The sequence below is a fragment of the Haliaeetus albicilla genome, chromosome 11, assembly GCF_947461875.1.
Source record: "Haliaeetus albicilla chromosome 11, bHalAlb1.1, whole genome shotgun sequence".
In the NCBI taxonomy this organism is placed as follows: Eukaryota; Metazoa; Chordata; class Aves; order Accipitriformes; family Accipitridae; genus Haliaeetus; species Haliaeetus albicilla.
Genome location: NC_091493.1, coordinates 7,745,381 through 7,770,418, shown reverse-complemented (window position 1 = coordinate 7,770,418; position 25,038 = coordinate 7,745,381). Strand labels below are relative to the sequence as shown.

The 25,038-nt window shown below is 38.4% G+C and overlaps 1 protein-coding gene across 2 annotated transcripts in view; it reads right to left on the bottom strand.

The window, feature by feature from the left end:
* Positions 1–25,038, bottom strand: part of ANK3 (ankyrin 3) — a 381,574-nt gene that overhangs the window by 328,612 nt on the left and 27,924 nt on the right. The window contains exon 2 of one of the 2 annotated variants that reach the window (XM_069796003.1): positions 5,963–6,001. The exons of the other annotated variant lie outside the window; for it this stretch is intronic. Coding sequence (XP_069652104.1) covers positions 5,963–6,001 — 39 coding nt within the window. The remainder of the gene's footprint in view (positions 1–5,962; positions 6,002–25,038) is intronic. 2 annotated transcript variants of the gene reach the window in all.

Sequence of the window (25,038 nt, the reverse complement as noted above, 5' to 3'; positions counted from 1 at the left end):
CTTGTAATGAACAATGCATTGAACAGTCCTACTGTCATAAGCAGTTCTACAAGGAGTCTGCAAAAATGCATCAGGAGCCTATTCCTTATATACACTTGCACCAGCACCAATCCTGTGAACGTCAGCATGGGACACCTCAGCCCAGTGCTGGGTTCATCCCCCAGCACCAGCTCTGCTGCCCAAACATTGGCATTACACGGTCACTCCAAGACAATACTGTGGCTGTTTCTTCTCTCATCAGCAAGGGAAACTTCACTCCTGTACAGGGAGTCACTGTCTCTGGCATTCCAGCTTCCAGCCAGTTCAAGCCCTTCTACAGTTGGGCCTTCTTGCCCTCCCTGCCAGATCATTCCTTGGTCATAAGTTACCACTGCTGAGTAGCTGCAATTTGAATTTCCCATTCACAGGCTCCAAGGCTTTTGGTTTGTCCTCTATTAAACCCCTCTGGGCCATGCTCCTTCAGTTGCTCATACTCTTTGGATTACTAGCAATCTTATTCCTCACCTTTATCTCCAAGGATAGTAGGAAGGGATGAAATCCATTCACAATTCTGACCTGACTGAAAAAATTTCCAATAAGAGTTACACCTCCCATCACAACAGCTTCCTCCCTCTGCTTTGGCAGAAGGCTTCCCTGTCTCCTTGTCTGAGGAACTTGGGCAGTCCTGCTACTGGCAGGGTGTTAGAAAATAGGGTAGTTTCTATACACAAGTAGCACAAAGTCATCAGCTTTTCTTAAAGCAGGCTGCTTCAAAGTGACTGGCACCCCCGAAACTTCAGGCATACTTCACTAGTTTTCTTTACTCCATCTTTTAGATAGTCTCTTGATGTTGCTAAAGACAAGGGTTGCTTGAGTGCAGGAATTTTCCTTGTCCTTAGCTGATTGTTTCTGTGAGCAGCCGTTGCTTAAGTGAGGTTTCACTTATTACTCCTCCTCCAACAGGTGCTGTCCAGATATAACAAAGCGATCACATAATGGAAGTTTGGAGATAAGCCCAGAAGCCTTGCTGTCTTCTGCCGAGGCATCCTTTTGGCTTGTTATTTTGGATGCCAGGAAAATATAGCGTTGGAACCTAAACCTCCTTCCCAGCACTTTGCATATAAAATTGCTGCATTAAGAAATAAAAACTTTTCTTGTAATTAGAGGAGAAAACTCAAAATTCTAATCTGTTTGAGAGAAAGGCAGAAAATATTAACAACTAAACCCAAAGCTCTGTGTTACTGTTGGTGGTTTTTTGGGTTTGTCTACTGAGAAAGGAAAAAAACTTACAAGAATACATAAAGTAACAAACAATAGAAACCAGTTAATTTACAGTTGAATAAGTAAAAAAAAACCCAAAACACATAGATCACTGATACTAGGAGAAGTTAAACAGGTAGGATTTTACTGATTGCTGATGCTATTGATAGCCACTACTGCCATTTCTGTGGTACTTAACTATCAAGGGGCTTTGTAATTTTTGTTTCAATTTACTATTTTGTCTGTTTGCATTGAGTAAGACAAAACAGATCTAACTAAAACTTTAAAGAACAACCTGTCTTGCCAAGAACTATTATTCTGATTTATTGTATTTATGAAAATGTTCTAAAAGGAATAGTGTACAATAGGTTCCTAGCTAAAGCAATATTCAACTGCCAAAAATAGCTGTACTAGCTGACTGGTTTGTACTCCAGAAGAAGGAAAAAAAAAGCTTACTTCCCCACCACAGTTATGAGTTTTCACATTTACACAGCAGACAAAACTTAAATCGGAAATCCCAATTATGATAAAGCTTTAAAAAAAGTGGAACATTCTCCTGCTCTACTGCCTAGCACACTGCATCTAAACTAGTTCACCTATCCCAGTTCTCACACATCTGATTTACATACAGTTTTGTAAAATGTATATGTAAATTGTCATTTTTACATCAAGTGAGGCTCAGATGCTTAAACCAAAATCCTTACTGTTGCCTCTACCTACCAATCAGTACACCTTTGTCTTCTGACTGCAGTGCTCTGTGTAGAACTTTACACTTGATAAAATAGAGGTTTATTTCACAACTGAAAATCTTGGTTGTAGTTTTTAAGCATAGAAACATGTGAACACCCTCCATGTTAAAAATAATCTCCTGGGATTTCTAATAAGTGTAAGCACAAAAAGGGTAGAAAACAAGACAGAGTTCATTTGACACTCATCCGTTTGCCATGCGGTTACATTGTATTTTTATCTTCATAGAGGAGCTCAGGAGACTCCTGATGCATATCTTGATGCACATCAAGGCTAAGCATGAACACAGATAAAAAAAGTCAATATGAAGCACACAATACTAGAAGCAGTTTTACATATCAGCTGAAGAACCAAAGCTGACACACTGATTTCCACACACACACACCCCCCCCACTGGTTGACTATGAAAATTAATTCTGATTTGGAGATCAAATTTTGAAGGAGGGACCTACTATTTGCCAGGCACAGACCCTAGCTGTAAGATGCTATATGGCAAAATATATAAGATCCAAATACTACATTTTCAAAGTCAACATATTTTTCTGAAAGTTGTGTTGGTTGGGTTGGGGTTTTTTTGTGCCACAAATTCCTGCACAGAGAGATCACAAGGATCCTCAATTACTCCAATATCATCTGCTAGGTGCAAGGTTAAAAAAAAAGTTCTGCACCTCCCAAATTCCAGGATCTGACATTGCATATACCTGGATCAGCAAAAACCATATAACAGATGCAGTTAACAGTGCTTAGTCATTCTACATGACTTCTGTAAGGAACATTTATCCTCCAGCAACTTTGCACCTACCATGTTGTGCATTACTGCCCAAGCGTCATGCCATTGTCTTCAACTGCGAGAGTCTCAGCCTCAGAGTTTGGGGCTTTTTCTCCAGTCCTTACTTCTGGCTATTCCTATTACCTCAATTTAGCTTTAAACAAACAGGCCTACAGATGCCAACTCTAATTTCCAAGCCTTTATATCAAAGTCCTGACCAGACAGATAACTGGCACAAAAGACTGAAGTGGTGAACTAGATTTCTAAAATGCTGCCATCTGATTCTCATCCCACACAAATATGTAATTTAAGTAATGAAAAAAGCTTTCGTCTCAAACATCAGCTTGTTCAAAGCTCCTGAAATAAGTAAAATGTTGGAATTTGGATTGAGTCATGACAAGTTAAAGCTATAAGAGTAAGAAATAACCTTCTGACAACAATAAAAAGAACATCCTTAATGTCAAGCAGAAGAGAAAGCAATTACATTTTCCGTCAAGGACTGTCAGTTTAAAAATATACAATGTAAAGAAATAAAGTGGTTTTCGCTCTTTTCATGTTTTCTTGGATTCTTCGTGTATTTTTAAGCTTCACTATTCATAATGTTTTTATATTCTGTTTTTCTTTCATCACAAAAACCATTAGTTTGTTAGTGTAAACTATTGTTGGTGAAATTTAAAGGAAAAAATATTTGCCTCAGCTATTAAGACATACAATAACTCACACATTGGTGTAATTTCATCTAGGTGCATTCCTTAAGTATGCACTACACTTTAAGCCTTTAAGGCAACAAAAATAGGAACTGAGTATTATAACAGAGCTCAGGAGGCACCAAACACACATGCTTCATGCATGATGAGAGAGCGTGGGGTACAAGACTTAAAAAGGACAATGGTCATCATTGGTCAGTATAGCTTAGTGATTCCCGTTACAAGTAGTTACTGGTCAGTTGTCACCACTGTTCAACACTGAGAGGATAAGCAGGAAGGGTAGGAGAACTGCTTATTAAGCAGGAACATTTCCTCCGGTTTCCTGGAAAATGCCACTGTTCCTTCCTTCCCCCCCCTCACCATGGGCAATGCAGGGTTCAGTTTCAGGTTGGGTGCGAGCACAACACCACCAGGAAAGAGCAGCGCAACTTGAATACATAGCACTTAACAGGTTCAAAGCTAACAGCTAAATTCAGTTTCCTTAATTCAAAAGCTTTGTTCCGTAGAATCAAACAACTATACAACTGGCCTTGGCAAAGAGAACAAGGTTTCCCTCTTTCTTCCCTCCTTTCTTTTAGGCAATGGATTACCAGAGGACTCAAAGGGTCTTCCTGTCCTAAGGAGATTAAAAACAAGAGCCACGCTTCTTCCATTAAACGTGTTAAGCTCAGCAGAGGGCATCTGAGGTTGGCCCAGTTTGAACATGGAAAAGGGATTAAAGGCAAGTTGTGCCAACTTCAGCCATTTACTCCCCCACCCTCTTATTCTTCCCCCATTCAGTGCAAATTTTCTCCCTTATTTAAATTTATTATAATTTTAAAGTTTTAACAGTGTTGCCAAGAGACTTTTGTACCAGTTCATGCCTTCAGTCACTGGTCACAATGTCAATGTGAGAGCTTAGTTCAGCCACCTGGAAGATCTGGACGCAAGTATGATCAAAAATGTTTCTTTTCTACCAAGATGATGGCAGTTTCAGGACCAGTCTTTGTCCCTCTCAGCTGAATCACAGTAGCTTTGATGGCAACATACAATGCTTGTAACAATAAAATTCAGAGCACTTCTAAACCTTAGTATTTAAAAGACAAAACAGAAGCACAGCATGGAAAATTGGGTGACAGATTTGTCCATTGAACCTTTTTGCATTATTAGATACTTTAAACATGTCACGATGTCCAGCAAATCTGAAACTTAAGTGGGAAACCGTTCTGCCAAATGCTTTTATTGGAAAAGAGGAATATATGATAAGTGAACAATAAAAGGCATTTGTTCTATTAAGCAACACGTTGTATGTCCAAGAAGTTTAATTTCCACAGCTTAGGGGAATAAAGACAAAGCTGACGTATGGAGTCTGTAACCAGCTGATTAGATGATACCACAGGCCTTTAAACATCTGACACCAGTACCCCCAGTGCTCACATTTGCTTCTGTAGATGATAGTAACAGCCAGGAGGAACAACTTCTGTCCAGTTGCAGTACAAAACTAGAGAAACTTAACTCGAAGTAAATTATTCTCTGTGCAACATCTTGCCTTGTAATTTGCCAATGACTACATCCAAGGTAAATGTTACCCAGACAAGAGGGGAAAAAAAACACGTGAGGGAAAAGAAAAATGAGAGAAGTAACAAACACATTCCTGTCCAAAACCTCCTAGAATCTGGTGATTTTTTTCACCTTATTCTAATCTGACATAAGAGAAAAAGGTGTACACCAGAGCATTAGTGGACTAAAACCAAGGCAATTAGGAGGAAGTTATACACAGATTTGTAACATTTGAAGACTATACATTTCTCGTGCAGGTTTCAGGTAGTATTTTAGAGGGAAAGGGCATAATGATTCATATGCCAGCACTATACACTTCTAATACAAGCATAAGAGTACAGCATAGCTTAATTTCTCATTGAAGTCATTAATAGTTGAACATTCAACTGATGAGGACATAGCTAAACACTAAGGTCTGCATACCTGGTGTTTTCTAACCAAGGACATGGAATGAGATTGTTTTCAACTACAGATAAGCGCAGCTCAAATGACTGACAGAGGATTTTTTTTTGTTAAGAGTAAGCAAATTCTGTAGCAAGTAGTCTTTAGTAAGGAAGTTCTTGTCACATCAAAGTTGTGTGTAAACTAGCTATTCTAAATGATAATAGCCTTTCATGTGTTTCCACGTGAAGAGTTACTATTTATTTGCTCACATAAACAAAGCAACATCTATGATGTGGAACACTAAAGAAGTGCACAACAGCAACACAGATGCTTAGAGAAACAGATGAATTAGAAGAGGCTCAAAAGCAGTGAAGCCAAAAATGCAAGATGGTTGATAAACACATTCTCTCCAAGTGCTCAAAGAGATCAGAGAGTCCCAAAGATTTTACAGTATACCATTCTCTGTTTTTTCAAATGGTAAGCTCAGTGTTATAGTAATACATGGAGGATAAAAACAAAACAAACACTGGCATGTAAAGCCAGGGAATGATCAGAAGTGAGATTTTTAAAGTTTTACCTTTCTAGGGCTGCCTGGAAGGTAGAATTTGTGGTATACCTAAAAATAAAAAAAAAATTAAGTTGAAAATAATTAAAACTAGTAGGCAGAACGATCTCCATAGTAGTACAAAAATAAACATAATGCTTACATGACAAGATAACATTAGTAGGGTCTACTGTGGAGCAATCCAAAGAGCATCATTTTTTAGCAAAGATCCCAGGAATACACACACTACACCTTACAGAAAATACAATGGGGAACATCAGCATCAGAAGTATGAAGTCACAATACACGTTACAGTTGACTGATATCAAAACATGTGCTTCACATCCCACAATTTACTGATGTCATAATAAGCGTTTCACATCCCATAGAATGATGATGTCTTGCTATCTCATGGGGATATTACACATACCAGTTGTTTTCAACGCAGGGTCCTACATTAAAAAAAAAGTCTGTGTCCTGAAAATCTGTTCATATAGTTTTTCTAAACAGATCCATGTGTTGTCATGGGGCAAAAGATTAAGTCCCTCAAAAAGGAAAAAAAAAAAATTAAAAAAAATTAAAGGCTATGAAATATCAAGATGCTAGGCAGAAGGAAACGGCAAACCAAAAGACTAGAAAGCACCCAAAAGAACATGGTATACCTCCAGTTCTGCCAAAACCTACAGATAGGCAAAGAAACTACAAGATGAAACCGGGGGGTGGGGGGAGGGGGAACAGGACCAAACCAAAAACACCCACACAGTAGATATCTTTTTCATCTACTTGGAAAATAACAAGAACAGAGACAGACCATGATCTTTAGCATACTTTAGTTTTAAGCATCTTGGTGGCTTCGCATTTGAGGTGCCACCCACAGTGCTTGGCCAAATGCTTTTCAACAAGGAAAGTAGTCAACCACATGACTATATAAACAATGACTTCTTAGCAGGGGTTGGGAAAGAGGCCAAGCAGATTTCATGCAGATATGACACAAGCCCCCAGAATCTTTCTTGAATCTCTACATAGTTAGGACTATCCAACTGTTCAGATCTTCAGGTGAAAAAGCAGGAGGTTGAACCTACCAATCCAATGAAACACTGGCTTTTTATGGAAGCCCATCTGTCTCAACTCTCTGGCTCAAAACACAAGAAAATGTAAGATTTGAAAAAGTAAGAATTAATGCCAACAGGACTCCAGTAAAGAACATTACTCTACTACTTGCTCTCTTAAATCCATTTGACATTGTCCTGGTTTTGGTTAGGATAGAGTTAATTTTCTTTCTTGTAGCTGGTATAGTGTTATGTTTTGGGTTCAATATGAGAAGAATGTTGATAACACACTGATGTTTTCAGTTGTTGCTAAGTAGTGTTTAGACTAAGTCAAGGATTTTTCAGCTTCTCATGCCCAGCCAGCAAGAAGGCTGGAGGGGCACAAGAAGCTGGGAGGAGACACAGCCAGGGCAGCCAACCCAAACTGGCCAAAGGCATATTCCGTACCATGTACCATCACGCCCAGTATATAAGCTGGGGGGAGTTGGCCGGGGGGGATCACTGCTTGGGAACTAACTGGGCATCGGTTGGCGGGTGGTGAGCAATTGCATTGTGCATCACTTGTTTTGTATATTCCAATTCTTGTCATTACTATCATTAGTTTCTTCCTTTCTGTCCTATTAAACTGTTCTTATGCAACCCACAAGTTTTACTTTTTTCCCCCAATTCTCTTCCCCATCCCACAGGGTGCATGGGAAGTGAGTGAGCAGCTGCATGGTGATTAGTTGCCAGCTGAGGTTAAACCACAACAGAAATGTAAAGAGATATATTTGAGCAGCCCACCTGTTAACATGAAAAGCAAAGGTATTTGATTTCAGAACTTGTCTGGGGTTAGAGGTTTTTTTGGTTGGGTGGTTTTTGAGGATTTGGGAGTGGTTTTTTGTTGGTGGGGTTTTTCCTTGTTGTTTTGTATTGTTTTTTTAAGTAGTATTTATGTCTTCCCACAGAAGAGTTGCTCACTCTGAGGTGCTTAGTTTCCATAGCCATTACAAAACATTTAGCTAAGCTTTAAATTGCAGACTGTACTAGTTTTGGCTGGGGTAGAGTTAATTCTCTTCATAGTAGCTAGTATGGGGCTATGTTTTGGATTTGTGCTGAAAATAACACAGGGATGTTTTAGTTCTCACTGAGCAGTGCTTACACAGAGCCAAGGCCTTTTCTGCTTCTCACACCACCCCACCAGAGAGTAGGCTTGGGGGGAGCACAAGGATTTGGGAGGGGACACAGCTGGGACAGCTGACCCCAACTGGCCAAAGGGATATTCCATACCATGTGATGCCATGCTCAGCATATAAAGATGGGGGAAGAAGGAAGGAAGGGGGGACATTTGGAATTATGGCGTTTTGTCTTCGCAAGTAACTGTTACACATGATGGAGCCCTGCTTTCCTGGAGATAGCTAAACACCTGCCTGCCGATGGGAAGTGGTGAATGAATTCCTTGGTTTGGTTTGCTTTGCTTACGTGAGCAGCTTTTGCTTTACCTATTAAACTGTCTTTATTTCAGCCCACGAGTTTTCCCGCTTTTACCCTTCTGATTCTCTCCCCCATCCCACTGTGAGGGAGGTGAGTGAGCAGCTGCACGGGGCTTAGTTGCTGGCTGGGGTTAAACCATGATGCAGCCACACCTCTGCTTTCTTTGTGAATAAAGCATATAATATCACAAGATTTAGTTGAAATTACTATAAGCTTGTACTGTCACTGACTGCCCAGACTGAATATCAACTAAGCAAAATTACCACCTTTATTACAGAAACAGTACCACTGAAAGAGCAATGCCTAGAACTGCTCATTTTCTACTGTTCTTACACAAGTTACTTAAAATCCCTGTGAGAAACTAAGCTCAAGAGAGGTATACACTTGCTTTTGGTTTTTGTCACAGTGGGCCTGTAACAGGTTTCTTTATTTATTTTTTGAACAGTGGGAATTCAGAATGAATTAAGAGTATCTATATAAAGCTCAGCTAATTCTCTGTGTATCATATGAAAATCCAAGTATTTCAGAGTATTTCCTTTCCCAAATAAATGTATTCTGTCCAACAATGCCAGTACCAAAAATAAAATATTTTCACATCCTAAGTCTCTCAAGTTCTTATTTCAAGATTTAACTTGAATACAAAACACTTTACTAATATTCAGTAAAAAACAAATAGGAAATAGCATTGTTGAACTATTTAATAAATTTTCTCACCATAAAAGTCAAACCATGTTCCAGTTCAGTAATTATTTGGCTGTATTTCTAAACAAACAATAGGTTCTGCCTCTGTAAATACTGTTCTGGTTCTAATTCATAAGTTATGCAAAGTATTACACAGATCACTCAACAACCCATCCTTAATGTACCTAAGGTCTTTACAATCCCTAGTGAATAATTCATATTTCCATTTTGCCATTCTCTTACAGCATAGAAGGAGCAACTTCAATTCAGTTAGAGTCATAACTTTGAGATCTGACCACCACCAAAGAATGGTCAAAAAGCTCAAGGAGAAATTGCCTTAAAAAACCAATCTACTTCCCAAATGGAAGAACTAAGTAGTCCTAAATATATCTGAAATAACAAACCAGCATCTGAAGAGATTGGCCCTATGCTAAACTGTCACTCTCCCATAGCGAGTGATGAATTAAGATGCTACTGTAGCTGGTTGCTTACTACAATACTGTTCATGTCATTCACATATGCTGCTTTGGCAGTTATTACCGTTTTTTGTAAACTAGCAGCACATCAGATTTGAGAACAAATTACAGAACAGATAAAAGCACTAAATTCTTGACCGATTTCCATGGAACTGGAAGAAAGACTACAAAAGACTGGAAAGATATGGAGGGTAATTGCTGTACCTTTGCAATCTGCATGATGGAAAGCATAAGAAAGATCAAGACAGCTAGACCAGAGCCCAGTAATCAGTATTTTCTGTAGTCTGTGCAATTTTCTGTAATCTGTGTGTGAATACTGTAATGCCTATACTATTGTACATTCCCTTTACAAAGGGAAGAGAAACATTCACCCATAGCACTTAAGGAATATATAACATGAATTTAACTAGCTAGTTAGTATGAACATCTCACTGATGTGAGCACTGGAGCTTTTCTCCATGCTTGGCACATAGGTAAAAGAATCCAGTAATTAAAGAATTATGACAGTGGCCCCATAAAAGAGGATAACAAGAGGCTGCACAGTAAAATATATAAAGTAATGAAATGCTTGTAGTAGATATGTTTGTATCCCTAGACAGGATTTTGGTTACTGAAGAGTTGTGCCTCAACAAAACCAAGCAAGTCAATCCTTAGCATGTTGGTATCAGAGCAACAGTCACTGTGTGTCTGTAGTGGCCAAAAGGACAAGAATACCTTGTTGCTTAGCTCTTCACCATGTTTCTTAGACTCCACAGGAATGTCAGTCTCCACATCGCCCAGAATTTGCATTAGGAAAGTGTTACTTTGACAACACCACTTGACCTTTATAATCAAGGTTCCCAGCATTATCACATTCAGACATCTATAAAATCTTTTCTGACAAACTAGAAGTTGAGGGATTTGGGTTATAGATTTGTGGTGAGAGGAGAAGCAGGATATATCTGTACTTTCCATAAACACAAAAGTACTTGTAAGGTACAACAAGTCCTCTGAATGATAACATTTTTAATAGGCTGGACTCTTCTTGCTCTTGATTCATTTTCTCATCCATTTACTTTCAGGCTACATTGAAGTTTCTGTAAATGACTGTACTACAACATTCAGTTCTTTCTGCAGCTGCTTGTGTGTCTTGTCTAATACACAAGCAGAGTTTGACAGAATACAGATGTACAGCATCCCGGCCTCCATAGAAATACTTGGCAGCAGATGGTTAAGGGAAGGCATCACAGTACAAGTTTATGCCCGTGATTACTCTACTCAGTAGTGCTCTAATACTTGTATGTGCATGTGCCTAAATGAAATGTTTCTATGTGTACATAGACATACACACAGTTGTCTTATTTTGTGCAATACTGATTTTAGGTTGATACTTATGAAAGGGCACCTGTAAGTCTAGAATAACAGACATCAGTGAAGAAGTTAGGCTACATTTTCAGGTAGCGTAAATAGCATTTTTGAGGAAAGAAATTTAATCACTTTCCAGCATTAGTGAATTTGGGTCCAGGTTAGGCACCACAAACAAGGTTTACCCTGCCATTTGCTCCATAATGAGAAGGTATTAGAAATATCAGATGTTTCCCATTACCTGGAACAGTTGCTATGACTTCCATACATGTCCGCCACTACCAGTTAGACTGGGATACCAATGACAAACTAACAGAAGACCTCAGGGACAAAAATTGAGATCTACCAAACTTCCATACATTCTTCAACATAACCTGCCTTGGCAATACATCAGGCAGTCAATATAAAAGACCTGTTATGCAACAGAATTATTTGGTCTAATGAGTTGCCAGAGAGAATCATAGGATACCAACAGCAGCAGAAAGGGCGTTACTACACGGCAGTCAGCAATGTGGTAACTAGTAAGTACTAGCTAATGATATGCAAACAGATATAAATACTTTCAGCAATAGTAGAAGTCCACTCAGTCTCTCACTGAGGCAGCAACTTATTTTCTGCATTCTCTAAGACACTGGGCAGAACTGTATGGACTACACCAATTGGTTCTCATGAGAGAGAAAAGGAGAAAAAGAATATAACACTAAGGGTTATTTTACAGCTTGAACAAAACACAATACACATAGCCACACATAAAAGCTTTGCCAATCTAATAATGAGAAGACCAATTTGATAGCAGGCTTCTGAAGCTTCACCTTTTTAAGACATAGACAAGAAAAATATTCACCACTTTCAACAGGGATTCAAATTAAACAAAATACTAATCTGTATTGTTGGTAGAACTCCTGAATTTTTATGCTAGAGTAAAAGTTTTAGACAATTGTTTGACTTACTGCTTTTGCATTTCCGAAGTAATAAAAGCCAATAGCATAACATTGCTGGGAGATGTTTCAATATTTGAGTGTCTTTTCTCAGGGACACATCTTCCAGTCATGTATTCTCTCACACACCACATTCTTTGTGCTGAAATCACATGGGAGTCTCAAGGGCTCAGGTTAGTCCTATCACACACTTTAACACAGTTAACCAAAACACAGAAAACAAGCATAGCTATATCAGCAATTCTTTCTGAAAAATTTGCATATTCTGCAGAAGATTACTATTTTCCCTATAAATGGGTAGCAGCGGCTTCAGCTGATGTATGAATTCTGAGGAGCTCTTTATCACTCAGCACTGGTATGTTTTAAATGTTTAAATGATGTACCTAGTCCCATTTCAACACAGGCTTTTGTAGCATTTTAATGTCTTGCCATTTAGTAGCTAGAATCCAGCAAAGGGGATACAAATGCTATTACTGGTAGCTAATGGATATTCTTCTTTAGCTCAGTTGCTGAACTACATTTTGAATAAAGGGCTTGATTCCCAAAGGGAACAACCTCCTTTCATTACTGTCCAATGTTTAGACTAAAGGAGAATTCTCCACAAGTGGTAAGTAGGGGCAACGTTCATATTTCTATTTCTAGGTTCTCACTTATCAGATGATAAAGGCATTGCACAATATTTAATTTACAGAGGTCACATCCAATATCTCAAGTCCTACAGCTGGACACATTTCCACTTACAGTCCTTTCCTATTCCCATTTTAAAATTGTCTTTTATTCAGAGCATTCTTCTGGAAAAAATACACTTAAAAACTATGTAGAAACAGCAGAAAACATCATCTTTTTTGAGCTGTCCCACTCAAGATGTGCAACTACCTGCCAGCTGTGCTAGTATGCTTGTACCATTTGTGCCCACCTTGGTTACCAGTGCCACATGTTGCCACACTCACATTGCTTTTGATAAAGGCCTGCAGCACACATAAGCAGATCGATACTGGTTTTGACCCAGCTACCTGCCAAAGCAGTAAAGACCCCCAGCTTGTCTACATAGTTCAAAGGAGCAATGCTAGCTCCAGAACCAAGAAAGCATATGCTGTAGTTGGCTACCAAACAGAAGTCACATCCTTGCTCAGTTTTCAGGGTTCTCTCAGCAACAAAAAAAAACCCCCTCATATGATTATACTCTATCATGGATGTAGAGGCATCTCTGCAATGCCGCTTAGCACTGCTTTAAAGTGGGACTCCTGCAAGATTGTAAATCACTCCCAGTATATCTCTGTATTTATGCTTCACCTTAAGAAAGGGTTAAAAACACAGGGTTGGAAAGGCATGTACTGCAGCCTTCACCAGCTGGAATCGGAGATGCCAATCCTGTTAAGGCTGCCTTTGGCTAGTCTGAAGACTAGCTTCAAAGCATTGCTCCTCTGACACATGTATGCAAGTCTGCAACTACAGCCACAACAGCAGAATGCAGAGTATTTTCACTCAACCACGACTGTTGAACACACCACTGTTGCTGGAGATACATATCCGTATCAAAGTTATGAAGATGAGTCACACATTTTCTGAATTCTCTCTGGATAACTGCATGCTAATCAATGACAGATACCCTCAATCCTTTCTTCTATGCCCCTTCTTTTCCTCCATACAGAGTAGAACACTTCCACAAAAATCAGAGCCTGAAGTCCAAGTCTTTGAAATTACTTTTTTTTTTTTTTAATCTCAAGTGCAAGCCACATTTTTAATCTCATCCCAGCAAGGACTTAATGAGAACTTGGTTTGTTCAGGTCACACATTCAGGAAAAATAATTTTCTGTCTCAGGAGTGGTCATCCACGAGACCACCCAAACCATTTGAAGTGCCAATAGAGACACCCATATACGAGCCAGTACTTACAGTTGTTGACATCTATCTTCTAACTTGCATTGTGGCAAGACTTTTTTAAACTTGATTAGTATTTTAAAACTATTGGAGAAATGGCATTATCATCTTAATTAGCACAGTACTAACAACAACATTTTTCTCTTAAATAAAATATTATGAAGACAAACAGTAGCTTCTCTCCCAGTATCACAATAGTAATACATGCATATAATACTCCTTATTTAACATATTACAAGATTGCATTTCTAGCATGTTATATGGTTTAAGTTGTTTGGATTGGTTTGTTTTAAGCTGTGTCTTTTTCTCTTTCCTCATTTTAATTCATTACAGCTCCACTATATCAACAACAACAGAACACACTATTAGCTTGGATTTAATTGCTCAACTAAAAAAAATTCTTTCAAGATTCAAGCTGCTGCCTTCCTTTGCAGTAATAATGTGTACAGAAGCGCTGTGTGTATTAGATGATCTGCATGTTTGCTAAAGAGCTGTAAGTAGGCTCAGCATCCAGTTTAACATTTAATTGCAATCTACTGACATGCTAGTTAATAGTCAATCTGAAAGCTCCTAATAAGTATACCAGATATTTAGATTCACACTCACTACTTTTAAAAGCTAATGATTTACAGCATATAGAACGGTGAAAATAAATCAAAGTCATCTAATGCCACACAATTTACTTCAAATATTTCTGAGAAAATAATTAGCTTCTACTCAAAATGCACTTGTACAAAAGTATCATCAATATTAGGACAGCAAAAATAGTGGCAAACATGAAATACCATGGGTATCATTGCATAATATTTTACCAAATTCCTCCCCCCCCCATGCATAAATTCCTACATTTATATTAAAAGAAAGAGCTCACATAGAATGTTAATGGACTATGTCTAGTTTCGTGCAATTAACCCTGTACTCTCATCAACAGAAATCCCTGTATTTAGGTATGAGAGTAATAAAGCCCATGGTTGATTCATTGCTGTGGATAAAGGAAAAAGAAAAAAAAAGAAAAAATCAAGAAAAGCCAAAATAAGAGGCAGAAAATGGCTTGTCAAACAAACAAGTCACAGCTGAATGCTGAGCACTTCTGTCAAAGATCTGGATAGCTTCCTGGTCTCAGATAACTTTTAGCTACATCCATGACTTAAAGAGGCTTCTGAGTTCAAATCATGGAAGTGACAACCATGTCGCTTCCCTCTCTTTAACAGTAACCTAGACATACATGTTTTGTACTCTACTGTCCCCAAACGGGCTATATAGAGAGTTACCGATCTCATCTATTATTCTACCAACAGTCACTACATTTACATTTATATTAATATTTAATTGATGAAGAAACTGTTGATGAAGTTTCATCATTAATACATTCAGCAATAGGATAATTGCCAATACTGGAAGTGGATAAACAGTGCATAAAAAGCATTCACATAACATGCTTGTAACAGGTTTACTTGGCATACATTGGTACCTTCACAGCTGATGGCTACAAGCAAACAAGAGTTATCTGCCATGACAACTAAAGTGATTACGACAGGCTATTCAAAAAGTTTAAGTTATGTAACTTAAATTTAACTTTTCACGTGAATGCTTAAGGGTTGTATTCTTCCTGGTAGAGAATAAGATCATTCTATAAGAAACATTCATCCTCTGAGCAAGCACTTCAATTGCTTATGAACCACCTACAGACTAAGATTATTTCAAGACTAATTTTTGCTTTCAATATATTGTTCCAGTTGACAAGAAGAAAAACAAAACTCAGTTTAAAGTTACTAGGCAATAGCTTGGGTTATTCAGTTATGCAACTGTTATGTTTCTATGTAAAAGATCACAGACAATAAATTTCCAAATAGCCAAGCATCAGCTAAGCTTGCAAGGTTAGGTTAAGGGCACAAGAACGCACATTGAAGCGCAATGCATTCTTATATCATCTCAGATGTTTTGGACTCTCCTATTCATTTGTACATTAATTCCTGTGCTTCAGGGAAAGGCCCTCCACAGACATAGCCTGAGCATGCCCTGGTATTTCTGACAGAAGACGAAGAAACTTGCCAAAGCTCTCTTCAGGAAAAGCTCTGAGCTTGAGCAGTGTTTTCATCTTCCAAACACTAAAAGTGCAGGCTATACCCAAGTGCCTCTTAGGATTTTTGTGTTTCTATAGCTATGACGATGACTGAGCTATGATGAGGACTATGAGGAAGTCTTATCCCCTCCCCCTGTATCCTCCCTCTTCTTAATCTAACCGGGACTAAATATAAAGGACAGAAAGAAACAAATAGAAATACTCCCCCCACCCAACATCAGCAATGTACAAAGGTAGGGTAAAAGTGTTACAGCAGGTGATGCCAGCTAAAAACTCTGACAACCCCAGTGCAATTCTGGCAATTTATTCCACAGTCTCAATTCCTTTAAAAGTGTTTGTTTCCAGATTTCCATCAGTTATTCTTAATTTCTGTAGTTTGCGAGTCACTGAGGAAAATAGGTGATAGACAGAAAAGAAAATATATAAAAATGAGCTTCCCATCACTTTTTACTGCTCAGTTCTAGATTTATGTAAGAGCTGCTTAAATGTCTGCTCATATTAGCACAGCTCTGCACTGTGCACATTAATCATACTGCATTTCCTGCCTTTACTTTTTTTATAAGTCAGTGCTACAAAAAAATCCTTTCCCTTTTATTACAAAAATTCTACCTAGAATAAGAAAGGACTCCATGAAGAATCAATGGTAATGTCCTAGTCATTGCAGATGCCCATCTTCACACTCATCGATTCAAAGGAGCCACGTGTTTAACTCTTGCTACACCTACATAAAAATTACAGTTATTAAACAAAGCCAGCAGCTGCTTACTGAAGAGATCCTTAAGCCATTGCAAAACAAAACTGCACCAATGTTGAAGTAAACAGGTATTTTCAAATGCATTAAAAAATTTATAAAACAAAAGTACATTCTTTTCCCCTCACACAGTGTATGTCTTTTTTTAACCAACTACTTAAAAGCATGCTGCTCTTATTCAAGTTTAAGAGTACTGTGAGATAGCATTTTCAGAAGTACTGGTGTATTCAGGCCATGCAGTCTGACTCAGTTTGAAAGCAAACCCGATTTGAAGAAATGTAGAAAAAAACAAAAAGCATTAGCTTTCCTGGCTGTCAGCTTTCAGTATGTTGAAAGACAGCATTGCTTGAAAACATAACTCAGTTGTTTGATTATCAATTCGCATTTAAGTTCATGGCGTTCTCTAAGCAAGGGTATCAAAAAGGTCTTTTTCAGCACAGACATTTGAAAAGTGAAACAGCTTACAGAAAAAGGACTCCAAGAAATATCTGAAATTCTAAATGCAGTTGGGAAAGAGGCCAAGGGATCCGTGCAAACCTACTTTATCAACTTGAAGCAAAAGAGTAAGGCTATGAGCTGATAAAGTGATTTCTAACGTTTAAATCTTTAAATAATGCGATTCAGATTAAAAATTTTGTTTAAGTCACTGGTTTTTATCTGCTAACAACAACAAAGAAACAAAACAGAACCATGACAGAATTAACATCTCCCTAGGGCTGCAGAAAGCCTCATGCTTTATGATTAAGCAGAACAAAATTCTCACAGATGTGTCAAGTCATCACTTCTTGGGAATAATGCATTATCATTTCTTGATATTTGATCTTAAAAATTGGACAGATTTCTACATTCCACCCAATTGTATATCCTTCTAGTTCATTTCTATGACTGAACAACAGACACTGCATGGGCACCTGTACAGGGGCCAAACTGTCCCATCTAAACAGGCTACGTAGGCATGTTCCACATCTGAATGCATAGCACTCTGCATCTGTTAGAACATTTCAAAAAAACACAGCTCTTTCATCAGCTCCTTAACTGGGTACATTATGTAAACTAAAAAAATGTACAAATGGAGAACAAAATTTGAGGCAAGTAAACAGCCTGTCATTAGCAAGGAGCTGACAGGTGTTAATTTGTCTACCGCATTTCTAAACATCTCCAATATCAAAACAAGTTCTCCAGCAGTGGATAGAAAATTTTACTGATCCAAAGATAACCATCTACAGTGCTGCTCCACACCAGCAATACCTTGTCCCCAAGCGAACCACAGCAAGCTGTGTGCCAGCAGGGAATTTGCTTTCTCTTCCAAAAAAAAAAAAGTTCAAAGACCAGAACCCTCTTACATGCACTTAGCCATACACAGGAAGGTTGTTACTCCTCAAGGTCATTCAAGGGAGGAGCTGCAAGCTCGGAAGTGTCTTAGTTTCAAATCTAGACATACACAAGAACACATAAAAAATGTAAATGGCTTCAACACCACAATTTTCTTTTAACCTCTTTAGAGGTCAAGCTATCCCCTGCTACTGCTTTTTGAAAACAATTTTCCTGAAGTCCAAAACTGTGCTGCATTATACTGACCCAATGGTCCATATTAACATACCAAGCACATTTGCAATGCTAATCACCTAGGAATAGGATGGCAATGTTATTTAAAATATTAATGCTACCATAAGACCATCTTAGATTTACCCAAACAGATTTGCTAGCGGATCTGCTGAAGGTACCTAATGGTGGAGGTTGCCATGGGAACACGGTACAACTACACACTTTGCCATGACAACCAGGCCTCCCTGGAATACTAATGAGTGCCCATGGCAACGCGAAGCTAAAGACAAGATGTCTGGAGACCAAATATTTCATGTATCATTTATAACAAAAACTATAAATATGTTTGTACATTTCCTGTGTGAGATTCGACAGGTTTTGGAACCCTGCAAAAACGTTACACATGCGGCAATATCACAAAGTATAAAAATTATATGGCTGTAGTATAAATGGAAAATCCTATTTCAAGGCAATTATATGGTTGGGGTTCAATTCCCCAAACAACAGCAACAAAATATTTGTAGCCAGCACACCCAAAGTTTGCATCATCTTGCACATAAACATTATTGTCAGCCCGTGATGTAACAGAGTTATCTGTACACAATGCTTGGTGGACTCTATGTCCACCAAAAAGGTGCTGTTCTTACCCAGTGCAGAATACTGTATTGGGCATGTATCTATTCTCTATATGGCAACTACTGCAATTCGTGTTGCAAGGACAGAAAACATTGCTTTGGTATTTCAGAAAAGGCTCACGACAAGAGATCCCTATTACTTTACAGGAATGTTCCAGCAACTCAATGCATGAGCAGTGTTTTTTGTTTATTTGTTTATAGAAAAAGAATCCAGTGTTGAAAGTTACATATCAGAACAAAATGTTGGTATTAAGTGATAAAATCATCAGTTAAGTGACATCTGGTGCATTGATTTTTTTTTTTTAAATACTCTCTCTAAAAATGAATTTCAGAACACTTGCTAGATATTTTACACAAATTATCAAAATCTAAGACATTTGCAGGTACTCTGCCAGCAACCGCCTATCATTTAAAAAAAGGAAAAGAAAAAAAAAAGAGGCAACACCAGCTGGAAAGCCAGTCTTGCTTGTCCAAGAAGGCCTATATGTGGTAAGTCACATCAAAAGACAGCAAAATCTTAGGTGACAGAAGATGTCCCAGGGATCACAAGTGCCAGGATTCAGCTCACACCAGCAGTAGGGAAACCAAAGGTAATTGTAACTAAGATTTTTCCTCATGTCTTATTATTTGCTTTTATAACCTAGGCCTTCTTGCATGAGCTCCTCCTCAAAAATATAAAAATCAGATAAGCATTAGATACAAGATTTATTTTCTTCTCTCTCTCAATATCCTTGCAAGAGCATCCAAAACATGATCTATGAAATATATTTATTAGCCATCCTCCAGGTGTAAATAGATCAATTGTTGCCTTTCCTAAAGGACAGAGCACTGAGGTCAGCAATAAGGGATAAAGAAATGTGCTTCATGTAAGACATTTCACAGTAGTCTCATGATTGCAGAGCTTCTCAGGTGCCCAATTGTCACTGCTTTTGAGTGACTGCCACAACTGATGGTATCCCAGCGGTAAAAACCCCAAACCACTGTCCCTTCAGATCTCCTCAAGCCTAGAAGAGGCAGCCCCACATGACAGAAGTTATTTTTCTGACCGAGATCAGATGCATCAGTTGTACTCGCCCATCTTCTAATCTACTTTCAGCTTGTAGAGGCCAGAAGGAACCACAAGTACATAAAATAGGGTACAAAAAGAGGTCTGCATTCACTAACAGAGAATTATTCACACCCGTAACCCAAACACAAGTCATTCTCCAGTTTGTTGCAGGAATGTCAAAAAAAGGTAAATTGGAAAGACTTTCTGCATCTGAGGCCAAAGTGTTACAGAATAGACATGTCTCAGTAGCAGTGTAACCTACAACACAAAACTAATCTGGACTAATCTCTGGCAAATCCCTCTTCTGCTTCCAAATACTGCTGGCTGAGGCCACAATGGACTGAATACACACGTACAAACATATAATATTAAATCAATATAATCACATTCAGAATTATCAGATTAATGTAAGCACTGGCTATGATTACATTAGAAGTTTCAGTGAATTGCAGAAACATGTTAATTGGCATGTTTGGAAAGACCTGAGGAAAAGGTGTGGGGTGAAATAGCAACACAAAATGCAGACTGTGGCCCTGGTATTGAATTTAGGATCTATTTCCTTGAAATAGTATTATAAGACAAAAAAAAATTTATCAAGTTATATGAACATTTTTGTTTCATAAGCTTCAATTAATAAGTCACAAACAAAAAGAGAGAAAAGGCAAACTGCTTCTTTAAGCAGTTTAACACGCTGCAGATTAACAATTTGCAACAAACATAACCCATGGTAGACCTTCAGGCAACAGAGTTTTCCACAGAGGAACAGAACTTGCATTATTTTGTGATAACACACAGCATTACTTAGTGCAAAATTTGTCTTCTTGTATTTAACCTGGCTGCACAGGACTGAATCCAGTTATTCATTTTTAACTATTTAAATTCTACTGAATACTACAGTGCCCAATATACAACCCAGCCTTTCTTCTGTCAGCACTTGGAGATGTAGCTTTAACAGGAACCGACTATCAAGACAGGAAAGATGCATTTGCACCGAATTTCAAGATTACACAACAGCACACATACATGGGTGTGGCAGAGACTACTCTTTCATTCCAATCCCTATTTTTCCATGAATATTTTGGGTTGGGGTTTTGTTTGGTTTGGGTGGGGTTTTTTTTCAAGCTGATATTTGTCACTCTTGTTCTTTTGCAGCCCTCTTTCTTTCAGACTGCTTTCTATTATGTGAGGGGACATGATGGGTAGTTCAGCATTATCTCCTACAAAGAAAAACTCAGTATTTAATTGGTCTGGGGTCAGCAATGGCAATTACTACTTAAAAAAAGAGACTTCTTCACTAGAATGCTTTATGTCATTTGCTAGTAAATTAAAGGAGGAAATGTTTTTGGTTTGGGTTTTGTTGGGGGTTTTTTTGTTTGTGTTGGGGTTTGGTTTTTGTTTTGTTTTTTTTTTAAACAGGCTGTGCCATGTGGCCATAGAAAGCGGCAGCTTCCCTGCAACAGCAATAAAAGAGAAACCCTAGGAAAATCCACAACTCAAACCTCTTTACTTAACCTAGGAAGACCATTAGGCTTGAAAGCAGTCCTTAACCTGAGGAGGTTTAGCAGGATAGACAGCTCTGCACACAAAGTTGCAAGACCAACAAGCAAGAGCAAACCTTACCCTATCAGTGCTCTGTACAGAGCACTCGTTTTCTTTTTCTGGCTCCCTAATCTGAAGCATAGAAAGTCTTTGTTCACACTAATGGTCTAGCATACTGGGATAGGCACTGATGAACTCAGAACATTGTATCAATGGATACAGCTGTCCTAAGAGAAGCCAATAATTTCTGCATGTATGGGGCCGGAGGCCTAGTTGCATATCTGGACTTTCTATTTCATCACAGTAATAAATGCCAAGCAATAGTTAGTAGTTATACTGTATATAAAGCAAACTTACAGAACTCTTCTTCCAGCTAAGAGTCTGAAGAGCCTCTCCACTTTCCAGGTGAGAAGCAAAGAACATTATTACCTCCATGTTTCCACCAAAACAGAAACATCTTGCACAAGGTCTCTGATCAAGGACACTTTTCCACACACACCCTGCTACATGGCACCACCTGTCAGGAGCCTTTTGACTCTCTCTCACTGCACGGCACTGAGCATGCACAATATATGCAAAACCACACTCCACCGCATACTGTTCATTTCAGTTCTTGTATATGAAGAACTTTAGGATCTCATTTGAAAACCCACTTGGGTCATGTACATGCAGGTCATATGCACACAGAAGAGCAGTCTCACTTATGTGGGATGCACATGCACATTGTGACTAGTGTGGGACAGTGGTCTGTTGACTTCTCTGCATTACTCTGGAAAATACAAGGACCTGTCTTATACAAGAAGGATTGGCAGCACTGCTAAAGATGGTGGTTGGGAAAGCAAGGCAAGTTAAGAGCAGTAACAAGATGCCATTTCCCAAATATACCAAACAAGAGCGTCTGAGTAATTCCCCTCTATGTAACTGAGATAATTCTAATAACAAATAAAAAGGTCTCATCTCCTGGAAGTTCTGGGAAGTCCCAGGAGTCCCATCTAAGAAATACACATTAAGATCTGCCCCAGTTGGTTTGGACTTTTAGAGCCTTAAATCTTCTTAATCCTTCCCACCCTATTACTTATTTTATGTTTCCTTGTGAAGAAATATAACACCTTTTTGCATATTGTTTTAAAACTCCTTCTACTCAGTTAATATACTTAGTTTGTGGGGACCTCCTACTTCCCATCCTGCCATACTACAGGTATTGAATAGCTGTCTTACTTCAGGGACCAGTCATAAATGTGAATGATGGTACTTGAACCCGCTAAACTGATTAAATGCTGAAAGGAAGGATCAGTTACCAGAGAAAGGCAAGCTAGGGGAGCCATACGTAACACACTGCAGAGAGAACAAAGAGCTAGTACCGGCCCTAAGTAGACACAATCTGTATCACTAAAAAAAAAAAGGGGGGGGGGGGGGAGAAGTACTTAGAAATGTTTTCTTCATTGCAGCTAAAGGTATCCATTTTAGACCAAGACAGTAATGCAAGAGCAACACATACTTACAAACTGAATTTCTCAGAAGGAAGAGGGAGAGAAAGGACCTGCAGGTTTGGGCAGCATATGAGCTTTGGTCTTTCTAATGCTTCATTCAACACCTACCTATCCATTAGGACATTAAAAGCCTATTAGTGATGCATTTCACATAAAAGGCATTCACTCCTAAATGTCCTTGTTTAAATGAAAGCAAAGAAAAGCATAGGAGACAACACAAAACTACAACCTTTCTGAGCATAGAGTCACCCAGTTCAGAAAAGCACTTAAAGATTATACATGGGAATAGCCCTCAGAAGCATATGCTTTAAAGCGGAGCAGCAATTTCATTACTTTTTAGACAAGACGTTCTGTAAAACAATAGCCAGTATAAAAAACATAGCATTTTTAAGCGGGACCAAAAAAAAAAACCCCACCCCACAAACCAACAAAAAAATCCAACGCAAAATCTGTCACTATCCAAAAGGGATTTCCTGATTCTGTATAATGGTCTGATGTTATTCCATAGCTTTTAGGAACAAAATTGTGTCCTCTCTGAACTACTGAGTATAACACTTAAAAATATACTTGCTTAAGCAAGATATGCATCTAAACATGTGTCCAAATTGGAAAAATACAGTCAGGCCACATGATCCTACAACTCCAACAGCACACGGGATTTTCACACGCTAAGATTTCTGCAACCGTGGGGCCTCAATGCCATCTACTGGCCATTTGTATTTTCTACTACCATCTTTTTTACGAGCAGCTAGGTTCTAGGCTGTCATGGAAAGATAAACTCTCAAAATGTCTGAATGTGGGCAAGTATCTTCTTAACTATAGCGTAATTGAAAACACTGGATGGTGTTAAATGCCATGCCTTTTCACAGATAGATGTCTTTAAAACAAGTCTCTATATGCTTGGTCAGGATTTTAGTAGTACAAAAATCCTATGTAAACACAGAAACGACAATGGCTTATTGTTCAGTTCTGTTCCTACCGTTTTCTCTTACTCAATGAGCAAATTATTCTTTCCCCTACACTCTTCATTTTTTTCAGTGATACCAACTTCAGAGCCATTATGTAGTTATAACCTCCAACAATAAACCAAAGAGGTATTACCTTTTATTAGACTAACCAATATAGGTGGGAGAAAAGAAAAGGAGAAAGACATTTCCTACAGTAAAAGACTTGTACAGTTTCCTCTGTTCCTGACATATTATAAAAGCCAAAGATTATAAAAGTTTATAGGAGACTTTTTCTTTTTATATATCTTGAAACTACTACTGCTAAAACAATACCACTGGAATTACTAACACTATCTACCCACTAGGAGCTCCAGGACTCAGCTTTCTTTTGCTTTTCTTAGTATATGTCTCCCAGCTGCAGGATATTCGTTTTAAGATGAGTCTGGCATTGGCATTATACAGAGAAAAGTCTGCGGTGCAACATCACATAATACAAGTGGTATTTAGCAAAATTACAACTGTCCTATGACACTATAAAAGTATGCCATGTGATTTATAACATTGTTACAAACATGGGGGAGGGGGTGTTGGTAGCATGTACTGGGAAATGCGATTCAGAACCTTGCAGGGAGGCATAGAGGCGGATTTTTTTTTTTAACATGACTAAAAATGGAATGAGTTTGTAGCACGTGCTACATACTTGATGAACAAGTAGTAAAATATAGTCAGGCAGAGAGAAATAGTGAAGTGAGGACTTGTAAAAAAGAGTGACAAAATTCAAATTTATCCTTCTACTAGTTTTTTCTTTAGGTCCACCAAATACTGATCAAGGGTGATGATAGTCATGCACATTTCTTCTTTGATCTTTCAAAAGCAGTAAGCTATTCACAGAAAGCTCAATATCTTGCAGAAAAAAAAATACTAGAATGCTTGAAATAAAACAGTTATTACAACTAATAAGTGGGACAATGGCTATGTTCCAATACTTGTCTGAAAATGGATATACATCTTTGTAGTCATTCTGCTTGACCTGAGTCAGTGAAATGTGCCAAAATAATACCATACAGAGATTGCTAGAAAAGAGTGATAAAATGGGTGATTGCTTCTAGCAAATAAGCAGGAAATTAAAGTAGCTTTCTTCCTCCACTCCCCAAATGGCCTGAGTACATGGAGCATAACTTAGAGGAAGCAGTTAAGCAGCAAAGATGGTAACAGGACACTTCGATACT